General features: G+C 53.8%; 4 protein-coding genes across 4 annotated transcripts; 2 read left to right on the top strand and 2 right to left on the bottom strand.

The window, feature by feature from the left end:
* Window positions 1-751: 751 nt before the first annotated feature.
* Window positions 752-1,063, bottom strand: MYCGRDRAFT_16732 (uncharacterized protein; the record flags this gene model as incomplete). Its single annotated transcript, XM_003853980.1, has 1 exon — window positions 752-1,063. A coding segment is annotated over one exon (312 nt), but the record flags the coding sequence as incomplete, so codon positions are not given.
* A 3,079-nt stretch (window positions 1,064-4,142) lies between these two features.
* On the top strand, window positions 4,143-4,748 carry MYCGRDRAFT_92025 (uncharacterized protein; the record flags this gene model as incomplete). Its single annotated transcript, XM_003854202.1, has 1 exon — window positions 4,143-4,748. The coding sequence occupies one exon, from the start codon at window positions 4,143-4,145 to the stop codon at window positions 4,746-4,748; it is 606 nt and encodes a 201-aa protein (XP_003854250.1).
* A 108-nt stretch (window positions 4,749-4,856) lies between these two features.
* On the bottom strand, window positions 4,857-6,611 carry MYCGRDRAFT_92024 (uncharacterized protein; the record flags this gene model as incomplete). The annotated part of the gene is made up of 1 exon (XM_003853979.1): window positions 4,857-6,611. One exon carries the CDS (start codon window positions 6,609-6,611, stop codon window positions 4,857-4,859), a length of 1,755 nt encoding a protein of 584 aa, XP_003854027.1.
* A 2,833-nt stretch (window positions 6,612-9,444) lies between these two features.
* MYCGRDRAFT_103900 (uncharacterized protein) lies at window positions 9,445-10,670 on the top strand (the record flags this gene model as incomplete). The annotated part of the gene is made up of 4 exons (XM_003854203.1): window positions 9,445-9,667; window positions 9,724-9,816; window positions 9,875-10,453; window positions 10,519-10,670. 3 exons carry the CDS (start codon window positions 9,536-9,538, stop codon window positions 10,037-10,039), a joined length of 390 nt encoding a protein of 129 aa, XP_003854251.1.
* Window positions 10,671-12,064: the final 1,394 nt, after the last annotated feature.

The raw sequence follows: 12,064 nt of genomic DNA, 5'->3' as shown, positions 1-12,064 counted from the left end.
TCAAGGTTCCGGGATCGTCGAATTCAGGGTATGGATGCTCGTCGTCCATTGGTGTCAAGCGAACGGTCTTTGCGATTCCCTCTTCGAAGCCGCCAAGAACAGCCCCCCTGAAAAAGGTAGACTGACCCACCAATAGCACCGCATGGACTTGATAGACGTCTGAGCCGCATATGATGGTGAATCCGGTAAGCTCGCCAGTGCAGAATAGCCTAAAGACAACATCAGCTACGGGCCAGCTCACCGAACAGGAAGAATCCGTACTCGATCATGCCATTTTGCAAATTCCCTGTCGACAGCTCGACCGTGTCGTATCTTGCTGAATCCACAGATTCGTGAATGGGAGCCCAGTCGTCTTGATCAATGAAGAGAGGCATGTCATCGTTATTAGTCCCATCAGGAACCCTACGTAGCGCCATGTCTCCAGTTCTGGATCTGGATCTGCTCATCTTGGTCGTGTTTACTTCGACGCGGGACTTGTATGGTAGTTCTTGAGATCTGGATATATCACCCGGGAGTTGGTGTCGTTGAGGTGTGAAGCTGGCCAGAAGTTGAGTAACGGTTTGACCTCAAGAGGGACAGACGGCGTGCGCTCAACGGCGCATGTTTATCTGGGCATGCGATTGGCGACATGTGAAGACATGTGGGAAACCACCCTTAGCAATATTCCAGATATCAGGTGGTCAGGGCCACGCATTCAGCTGTATCTGCATTGTTGTGGTCAATAACCATACACTGGCTCCCTTCCGCGCTTGAGAATCTCAAAAGCCAATCCCGGGCATCCCTTCACAGCCACTTCGATATCAGGCTTGTCCAATAGCATCGGGTGCCAGCTCAGAACGTTCGCCAAGGCCTCTAGCAGACCTTCATCTCCGGTCAGGTGTTCCGACCGCACGAAGTGGATCATATCCGCCAGCTCTGCCGAATCGAAATGACGTGTCAGCTGAATATTGAGCTTTTTCATCGCCAACGCCTTCAGTCCACCGATGCCATATTTGGTAGCTGCGGCGTATACCTTCGTGTGCACGAGTAGATGAGGCTCGACGGTGGCGTGCGGTGAGGGCGGCGGAACGCCAAAGGTCGCATTTCTGTCAGAGCTGGACAAGGACCAAGTTCCAGCTTGCGGGATCGTGTGGCAATTTATGGTGATGAGTGGCAATGCCTGAGCTGCCATGGCCGTGTTCGGGGGTGACAAGTGCCCGGATGCTCGCATCACGCCTGACTGTGGGTAGGAATCCGGGCCTCCGAATGCACACGTAGCTGACATGCCATAGAGCTGCCCGTAGTCGATGGCATCCAAACGCACGCTGGACGTCCTGCTCGCACGATATTTGCTTGGAAATCTGGCACTGGCGGGAGTCGTTGTGGTCGCTTGATAATCGAAAGAATATAGATATTCGACGACTAGCCTGACAATTTCATCCTCCTCGGGCAGGTCGATGCGATGTATGATGTCTGACTATGAATGACAGAGGCGTCAGTATTGTGCACGCCGAATATCGCTGCTGATCTTGCTCACCTCCCATCCGCGTGTTTGGACAGCAGCCTCGAAGAATCGCGAGCGAGGACACACAATCGCTTTATGCACCAGCTGTTCGATGCCATCTCGACCGAAGAGAGACAGATCTGAATACTGCTTCGTCTGGTATAAGTTCGCGAGCCCAGTCTGCAATTCCTGTTCTGGTTGTGAATCCCTTGAGAGCATCATCGTTGCTTCTGTGTCAAGACCCAACAGGCACACGATAGGCGACACGAATACTATTTGTCTGTCGTGTTAAAGACGTGCAAGCAAGGGAGGATTCCTCATCCTATTTTCGTCACATGCGTCGTTCGATTCCCACCTTTGCTGCCAAGCGAGCTGTGTGTATGCTGTGCATCTTGCATCAGCTCAATATCGTTCATGATGAGAAGCATGGTTGCCGTGTACCGATGATATTGGCATGGTAGGAGAAGTGAGGTTGGAAAAGTCTTGCTTGCATTCTGTATTTTCTAAAAATAGGCATGAACAAGAACTCCCTCCTCGTCATCGGCGACCTGACTTCAACTCCATCCTCCAAGCACATTCCATCAAAATGGCGATGAATTCCATCATCAAGCGGATGTGCCCTCGAAGTCCACGTACCGATCCAATGCTTCCTGCAACTTCGTCTCCCTCCAGGCCGCTCGCTTTGACGATATTGCCGCGTGCATCTTGTCTCGCTGCCTCTGCTCGGAACGGATGAGCGCCTCCCTCCTCGGCCCTACCCTGCTCTCCATCTTTATCGGACACCTCAGATCCGGCATCCTTATGGCCTTCACGATGTCTTCATACGGCTTCACCGTCACAGATCTCACTCCCGCCTTTCTGTACAGGGCAAGAATCCGGCCGCTGAACACCTGATGGAGTCTTGTAATCGAGCGCCGTTTAACGTTGGAAGACTTCAACTTTGCTCCACGCTTCATTCCATGCGCGGCCTCGTTGTACTTCAGCTTAGAATAATGTTTCCCAAGCACGTAAGTTCTCCATTCCGCAGGACTTCCATTCGACGTCCGCAGAAAGTCCTCGATCTTGCGATGAATTTCGGAGCCTGCTGGTCGGCGTGCAATCAATTCCTGTTTGACGAGATGTCTGGCAAGCTCCCTTTGGACCGGATTTGCTATGCCGGAAGTGTTAGTCGCAATTGCACGCGCTCTCATCTGGCGGAGATGTTCGAGCGAGCCGGTCTCTGGTACTCGCATGGCAGCGAGGGTCGATTCTTGAAAGGCCGGACCAGACTCCTTATGCTGCGCCACTGGCGCTGGCTCCTTGCAGTGTGCGTTTTGAGCCTTATCCTCGTGACGGCCATGAGCTCCCCACAACTCTGAACTCATGGCTCTGGTCTGGCCAGTTGAGGTCCCTTTCGGCAACGGGGCATGCAGTACGGCTGGCCTGACACAGTCGGACATGGCGAATTCGGTACTCGTCTCGACCGCGTGTCGGCGGCGAGCGCGGTCGATGACCGACTTCACATCGCTGCTCCTACCCACGGGTTTGTCCTTTTCCACCGCGGTCTCCTCTACGAGTAACGGAACACAGCTGACGTTACCCCAGCCCGTCTCCTTCGCACGGGAGTACATAAAGCGCCAATCCCTGAAGCTGAGCTCCGAATGGATGGAGCGGTAATTGGAACCGTAGGGGCTTTCCCGGAGTTCGAACTTGGAAATCTTGCAGTCGGAGCCTCGTTTGTTCGTCTCGACGGGCATGGCTCTGGGACGCGCACGATGCAGTGCGGATGTGTAACGAGTCGTCGAGGTCGAGGATGCGGGAGAGAGTATCGAATTGAGAAGAGCATCGAGAGAGAAGACCGTGGGTGTCCGAACTCTACTTGGCAGCATGCTCTGCCATTTTTCCAGCACGTCCGGGCTCGACTGCGATTGAAGCAACCAAGGGAGTCTCGATCCGAGCAGCTGTCTCTACGGGTATGGTACTGCCGAAGTCAAAATCTGCACACCGCCGGTCGCAGGCTTCCAAGCCAGGGCATGATCATGTCCTGACCAGACTCACTGTCATTTGAGTCATCATAATGGGCGATCTTGATCCACGGAACCGGAAGAACCAGAGAGAGGAAGCAGCCAGTACAGTCAGTACAGTACAGCCAGTACAGCCAGTGCAGCCAGCGCAGCCAGCACAATCAGCGTCTGTTCACAGTGCCGTGCCTTGCCAACCGATGCCGGCATCAAAAGTGTATCGCCCGCGTTGCACTCATGGAAAGAACGTAACGACCGCTGTATAGCCTGATCATGATATGTGCACCAATACATCGACTACAAATTCCGGTCAGATCTTGGTTCCAATTACGCGCTCGAAAGCATGCAAATCAGGAACCATCGGAATCTCTGACCATCCTTTCGACAGGAACAACCATTGACACTCCTGAACTTTTGGTTGATTTTAGCTTACCTACAGTTCCAAACCAACAACTAGACCACGACCACACAACGACCATACCACAACCATATAACAACCACGGTCTCGAGAAAATGGCAAAGCCAATATTTCTTAACACCCTTCTCGCTCTCACTGTCCCTTCTTTCTCCTCCTTCAAACCCACATCTCAAGTCGTCCTCATTCCCAACTGCACATTCACAATTGCAGCCAAAAGTCAACCTCAGCAGACTCTTCAACAATGACCCCCAAACCCAAACCCCTTCGCCTCTGGCGCAAACAAAAGAACGGCACCTTCTCCCCACCCGGCAAAGCCCCCGCAACAACCAAACTCACCCTCCCATGCGACATGCTCTCCCCGGACAAACCCTGGATGGAACGCATTCAGATCATCGAACGACCACCTTACATCCCACCCATTCGGCCGATGCCCATCGTGTGGGAGCTGAAGCACAACAACCACTCCCTCCGAAGCAGCAAATCCGAGGAGATCGCGTTCCGACACCTCGGCACCGGCCCTGTGTCGGCCTCGGACAACACCGGCGACATGAAGACCCTCCAGCAGAATCACGCATCGAACGTGCTCCGACAGACTCCGGAATGGTCGGCGAAGAAAGTCCTCGCCGCGAGGGCGACGAGCGTGTTTCTTGAGAAGCAGCAATGGTTATGGGGTAAATTCGATGGAAGCAGCTGTGCTGCGAAGAGGCAAGCGTTGATTGTGGACATCACGTGGGCTTGCAAAGAGATGGATAGGAGGAACCAGGAATTTTTCGACGAGGTGGAGGTACTGGAGCAGACGAGGATCATGGAAGGGATGGAAGAGGGTGAGAGGGAGATTTGCAACTGAAAAATTACAGGTCAGGATCAGATTCATTGGCTTCGAGACTATTTAGCGTATACCACTTTTACGAGATGCTCAAGATCCTGCGCCGTACTCTCCCACTGTCTCATGACTCTACTCGCCTCTGTGATAGTCCAAGCATCCAATACTCTCCAGCAACGTCCAGACCTGCGCACTATCCGCCATCTTCCTCCACTCCTTTTCCGTCTCGAAGTTCCTCCTGGTCCGTCCCCACTGGATGGCATCCTGACGCTGTTGCTCGGACAGCAAGGCCACTTCGTTCTCCGAGACGCTGATCTCGGCAATGCGATCCCTCAAGCTACCCGGCAAGTGGCTGGGCACTCTCGTGTCCCGGAACGCCCGCTTGGCATCCGGGTCCGCGGCGACTCGCTCCTCTTGCCATCGTACGAAGCGTTGGGGATCGTGAGAGTGTACGAGTAGAATGTCAAGCTTCTGAGTCACGGCGTGTAGGTCGCTACCGTCGCTAAAGGCGCCTTTACGATGTGGCTTGAAGTTGCGTTTGGGAGTTTCCGGAGTGTTGGTAACATCTGTCAAGGGTTGCTCTGATACGTCGGGAGCCAATCCAGGTGCAGAGCTTGTTGTCGAAGTGCGGCTAGGTTTTCTCGTCTGTGTGAAGGGCGAGCTCAGGCCGCTGTCAAAAGATGGAGTGACCTGGATCGCAGGAGGATTGGGCGTGACTGGACGAGCTGCAACACTCTTTCCAGTACCAGATTGAGCGAAGTCGAATCGTGGTGGACCAGAGTAGTAGAGTCTCTGTAAATTGCGGGATAGTGGACCGATCCCACTGAGCACCCTGGACGACGTCACCAGTCGTAGACCCGTGCGCCAGAGATCAACAATGTTCGCTCCATCGGCGGCGATAATGAAGCGCTGAAGTCGCCTGCGAGCGCTCTCAAGGTCTGAGAGCTCATGTTCTCCGCCATCAGCAGTCCTGATGGAGCGAATACTTGTGCGGCGGTCACCGGGAAGTGCTCTCGAATGTCGCCGGTCGACGGACCCTCGGATAGATCCATTTGGCGGGTGATTCTCGCTCCCGTGAGACGTGTGGGTAGTCAGCTCCAAAGAGGCGAGCGTGCCATGGTCGTCTTCGAGCATAGTCTGTCGCCTGAAAAGCTCTGTCTTCTTCAGAAGGTGAAGACCATCCCGGCCCAAGCCCGGCTCGCGCTCGTCCCAGTCGATGCCGCTGAAGTTCGTGTCCTGTTGATAGGCTGCAATGTTCGATCCTGGCAGCGCTGCATTGAGGTCATCGATGAGTTGACTCGGATAGTAGTGTTCCTCCAGAACGTATGACAGAAACATTGCCCCACGGTCTGTCAAGCCGACGTTGTTGAGCGTGATGTAGGGAATCGACCGCAGGCCGCATCGCCGCTTAAGTACAGTCCCTTGGGCCATAAGGTTGTTGGTAGACTCACCATCAGCTGTCATTTCGGTCGTCGTGTCCACTTCTGCCTTTTCACTCATCTCTTCTGCCAAGGATACCACCGATGTCTCGCCGCCAGCGGGCATAGGAGTGATGTGTCGTTCGGCCATGTGCACACGGGCAAAGATTTCCATCGCTTTTGCACCAAGCTCGGGGTTGCCACTCAGGTCCAGCCGGCGCAGCTTGTAGCAGCCTCGAAACGCGCGCAAGAATTGCTCCCATTCGGCCGCTTCTTCATCGGTCTCGACTTTGATGTTGTTGTTTGCAAGATTCAAGGTTTTGAGACTGTACCTCGCCAGAACAATGACCGGTGCCAATCGCGCGAGCGATGCGGTAGTAATGGCATTATCGGAGAGCACAAGATCTTCGAGCGCAATCTTCGCTGCGACTGACTCCTCACTCAGCACAGACACCAGGCCTTCCGCCATCGCGATCACGCCTTCATCTCCTAGATCTTTCCCCGGGACCTTTAAGTCAAGAACGTGACCGCCATGGCACACTTCATCTTGACCGCCGATTCCGCTGCCGCTCCGCTTGCGCGCTCTTGAGTCTCTCCTCTCCGCACCGCGGGCTGCCTTTGTCGCTTCCTTTTCCAAATCCCGCGCGATGATGTGACCAAGAGCGGCGCCAGAGTTCGCGCGGTTCGTGTAATCGAACTTGTTGGATTTGCCGCCCATGATGGATCTGCTCGTGGTGGGTTCTTCGTCGGTGTCGGTGTCGCAAAGATCGGTCCAGGACGTCGAGATGGGGCCGAATTTGTAGGGACGCTGGCGTGCCCCTTTTTTGTGGTCGTGCCGTGTCTTACTGGAGAAGGAGGTTGCCAAAGCGTTGAATCCGCGGCGCAGACGGTGGTGGTTCATCGATGGTGTTCAGGCTGAAACGCGGTGTGGAAGTTGTTTGTTTTGTGTTGTGGAAGTGGAGATGTTGTTGTCGCAAACGGATTCGGAAGTGACGCGGGTGGGCGCGGGTGGTGGCAGATGCCCGTTTTCGAGATCTCGACATGAGAGGAAAGAGCTGTGCGGCGCATCATTCACATGACACATGTTTTGCAGTGAATGAAGAGAAAAGATACTACCTCGAAGGATCTGGCTTTCACTTGTGTTCTCCCGCCTGCAATACTACCTGGGAACGGCGCGTTGGCGACCACAGCTTCCGCAGACCCGGTTGCTCAATCATCATCTTCTGAGACAAACGAAATCACATACCTCAGCTCTCCTCGGCTAGTAGAAGCCTACATGAGACAAACTGTGTGGTTCAATCAAGTCTCTTGCCACAGATCGCCTGGGATCATTTGTTGTCAGGCCATCATCCGCCCAACTTTGAGGCTCAATCGACCAGCGATCACCTTCCACTGCCATGCGGAGTCTACCGTATTGTGCCGCCCTGAAGTATTGCCTCTCTTCCACGTCCTTCTGTATCTCTTGGTCCTGAATAAAGGCCATCTGCCAAGGACTTGTGGTCTCGATGTATAGATCTCGTTGCCGCGACCATCGCTCAATCCTGCTGAAGATGTCTTGCAACGTTCGTGTACCAGCAGGTTGTGCTGCTTGCCATCACGCCCCTTCCCGACTGTTGGAGACAAGGTGCAGCTTGGGATGGTGGTGGTCGCATGTGGCAGGTATCGCACGAAACACCTCATCGTAGGCGTCCTCTGGCAGATTTGCGATGTTCGGGCCAGTCGTGAGGACGACAAGGAGGTGCCAGGCCAACAGCAATAGTGTTCAAGGTTTCGCGGAGGTTTACCCCTGTCCACTGTGATTGCCGAAGCTTTGCCGGTGGCCCCATACAAGGTACTGTACCTTGTCAGCACGTGGAAGCTGCTGTTCACCCTTCGAAGATGAGGCCGCCAGAACGATGGCATTGACAACAGCTCTGAGGGACACATGAGTACCGAGGTCGGGTAATGCTAACATGCGGTACTTTTCAACAGAATCAAGATGTCTCTAACGTACAGTATCGACCTGGCCAGGACCAAGGAATAACGAGTCTCGCAGGACGAGTATGGCCAATGTCATCCTATGGCGGCGGCACCTCATGGAAAATATGCCGGAGAGTCCCGTCGACATGGAGTGCCATTGTTCATCGAGATCTTCGTCAAGCGCGCGTGGTCTGCACTGCCCCTTCCGTGCCATCCGAGGAAGACCCGCACCGTGCTCTCGTGCCATGCTGGTGCCATTGTGCTGTCGTATGATGTCCATACTAGCGGAGAAGAAACATGCCAGATCCGGCGGTCTGAGCTCTTGTCCGTGCTCGTCTCTCCGCTGCATCTCCGCATCGCACGACACCGCTGTCGATGTTGTCAAAGAAGTCGAGGGTTCATCATTCAACATCCGCACGCAGATTAGAGGGCGTACAAGTGCACATATGAAGAAAGAAGCCCTCGGAGATATCCCGTCGTTGTCGGCAGTTCCTGCAGGGAGAAGCTAGCAAGTCGCACTTGCCGGCAATTCAAACTGCATAGGAGGGAATGAGGCAGTGCGAACAAGGGACGTTGATTGCAGACTAGGGACGAAACATCTGAATTCAGGAACAAGCAATTGCAGGACAGGGGCCAGAAGTCCTAAGGACGTCGCCGTAACTTCGGGCTCGTACTGGCTCGTCGGGGAAAAAGCTCTGTCAGCACTAGGGACGCGGAAGCTCGTGGGCGGTCTAGCTGGCGCGAGAACTGAGGTGATTCACTCGAACATGAGACGATCCCCTGTGTGTGGTCTCATACGGTGAGCTCTGGAGTCGATTGGCTCATCTGGTTGTGCAACTTTCGAAAAATGAGGCGGTCACCATGCCTATGCGCTCCGGATGTTGTCCATGTAATCCCTGGACTGGTTCGAGACCATTGAGCAGCATATTGACAACTCTGAGCCAATGCAAGTTCGAAAAACTGCCGCTGCTTGCACAGACCAGTCGACGGCATCGCGGTCCCATGGATATGGTCTCCTGAAGCCAGCGCTAACGCTCGCACGCACGAAACACGCTACATGAGACACTATAATTTCGGTAGAGGAATGGCAATGGCAAGGCTGGAGGAGTCTAGAGGAGGCGGTATTAAAGAAAGGGAAGACGCCAGCGTAAGAACGTCGCAATCTAGCTTAAACGAGCTCAAAAGGCCTTAGTAGGGGTGCATATGCCGCTAAGGCAGGGGATCAGATGCCGATTGTCGGTATTCGGCGGAGGCAGATGTGACAAGTCTGGAGGAGGCGGTATTAAAGAAAGGGAAGACGCCAGCGTAAGAACGTTTCTTTTGCCTCACCATTCTGCATTTTCTCGTTCAAATCACACTCATTTGTTCCTTTCGCATTCATTTCACACCAGGTTCAAAACCACTTTCACTTCAGTCATCCAGCCAACCTTCATAATGAAGTCCGTCATTTTCGCCATCGCCACTCTGGCCACCCTCGCCGCAGCCACCGCGGACAGCCTCGTTGTCAGGCACGTCGTCTCGGACGAATTCGCCCACATGAAGTTCCGCTCTGTCCACCGCCGCATGGTAGGAAGCCACCTCGTCCTTTCTCCCCCTGCTTCCCAGCTGACCGTTCTCAACAGCCTCAAGAGTTGGACCAGAACTCGTGCGAGACCAATTGGGACTGTGGCACCGGTCAACAAGTCATCTACAAGGACGGCCAATGTACATGCAAGGTATCGCTGTTGCTTCGCTTCTGCTTCAATCTCAGACATCTCTGACATTTGCAAACAGATCACCAACGGAGGTGCAGCCTGCGCCGCCGCCGGCGGTGACGGTAACACCTGGTACACCGACGCCGAAGGACACACCTGCTGCCCTTTCGGCGGCTCGCCTCCCCCGGAGCTGCAGAACGCGAAGCCACTCTGCCCCCAGAAACACAACGGTACACCTCCTTGATCTCTGTCATCAACCATCAATCATCGCGGCTCAATCGGATCTGGACTCCTCTGTCGGAACATTTTCACTTCGCATTACTCATGGAGGCATTCTTACCTCTCCAACACTTATGGCCATTTTCCATTTCACATACTGTACTTCAATAGTGTGGTAGCAAAACACACCGGGACATGGCACCAAAATTCTTACGCAATTTCGATCATGTCAGCGTTAATGTTGTCGATGAAGTTTGCGGACAGTTCATGGTGCTGTTCCAACGTCTCGTCCGCATCGTTGTACAGATGTGGACAGTGACGAAATGGCCTGAAAGCACTGTTCTCTACCTCCTCCGCGACAATCACGTTTCCTGCGACATCTGGGCAGTCTGTGCCAGTGTGAAGGACTCCCCTACGCGGTACATTTCATCCAGAGCATGTGAGACTGTAGCATGTCTGAGGCCTTCTATCGGTCCCAGCATGAGTGACTGACTTTGACGCTAGACATGCCTCAAGATATGCTTCCGGGAGACAGTCTCGACTCATTCCATGATCAGGGCATCAGGTCAGCCCATCACGAGGGTCAACCTCCTGCGCACCCGCGCTGTACTTCCGTCAGCCCACGCTGAGGAGGTTGTCACCCGAACGACCAACACTCATCCAAATCCACCACTCAACGAATCACCGCGCTCGAGAACCGACCATTTCTTCCAGGTCTATTTGAAAAATTCCACGCGCGCCAACATGAAGCCCACATCGCTCTGTACATTCACTGTGCTCTTTGTTGCTGTTCTTGCAGCGCCAATTGTACGCTTCATGCGAAGATCGATGTGCGTTCCAACCGTCTAACGCATCTGCAGCCAACGTCAGACTCCAAACCAGGGCAGGGCGACTGCGTACGGCTCTTCAGACACACAAAACCAGATGAGAGACTTGACTGACTATGAGTTCAGTACACGAATCAACACTGTGCTCCGGGAGGATGCGAAGGGGCATGTCATTGAAAACTGTTCATCCACACTTCTTCTTGACTGATTCATGGCCATAGGCGCGCAGGCCATGAAACATCTTCACTCCTCCAGGGGGTACTCCGTGCAAGGCCACGACCAGCAACCCACCGAATCTGTGAGAATTGAAAAGGAGCGACCATATGCACACGCGAAAGAAAAGATGTAAGCAGAAAGCGGTGCGGACTCCGACAAGAGACGTGAACAAGGCGATGAATGCTTGTCGTGCAAGTCGAAAGGTTGCGATCATGGTCGAAGGGACGTTGTCAGGCCCCAACGGGAGGCAGCTGGAGGCTTTTCGGTCGCAATGGACGCAGGCATCACTATCCTCGAAAAACTGAACCAGGATCGTGACTAGAAAGCAGTCGTCCCTCTTTGTTCTTCGGTGCATCCTTCTTTTCATCCCTCGGAAGTCAGCATTTGTCGATCTCACCATACCGTTCCAGCGAAGTTTCTCGGACCACCATACCACGGCTTCGTATGCTCGCAGCTTCAACCTGGCAATGTCATTAACAGCTCCGTGGCTTGACTATCTTTCCTCTTAAAAGCTCATTTTCCCCAGTTTGGAAGAGCGAAGCCAATACCAGCATACTTAGAGGCACCGTTCCTGCACTCCGGTCTGAGCCAATTTAGAGCTTGGCGACTGTCTCAACACACTCTGACCGCGGAGAGATGTTCGTACGCAAAAACCCTGTTACAATCTCGTAGTTCACGCCCGAGTGCACTGGTAGCCCTTCCTCAACGATGTGCCACATTCGTACGTACCGTTGTATCCGTAGGCTTGCCCGTGTGTGATTCTCATGGCCGTGGCCAGCGCTTTCTCTCGTCGATGACTGAGTTCGGGAACCAGGGACACGAGGCATGGCATTAGGCTGTATGACGGCTCTGTTCCATGACACCAATGACCGGAACTCTAGATTGCCATTGGGCTTCGAACTGGGAGTTCGTGATGCCGAGAGCCAGAAAAGACTTCGGATTTGGCATGAATAATAGGACGAATAAGAGCGCGACAAGAATATAGATGTAGCGGAAACCCCATACAC

The sequence above is a fragment of the Zymoseptoria tritici genome, chromosome 3 (genome assembly GCF_000219625.1).
Source record: "Zymoseptoria tritici IPO323 chromosome 3, whole genome shotgun sequence".
In the NCBI taxonomy this organism is placed as follows: domain Eukaryota; kingdom Fungi; phylum Ascomycota; class Dothideomycetes; order Mycosphaerellales; family Mycosphaerellaceae; genus Zymoseptoria; species Zymoseptoria tritici.
The sequence above is the reverse complement of the archived record's forward strand: the minus strand, read 5'-3'. Positions and strand labels throughout refer to the sequence as shown.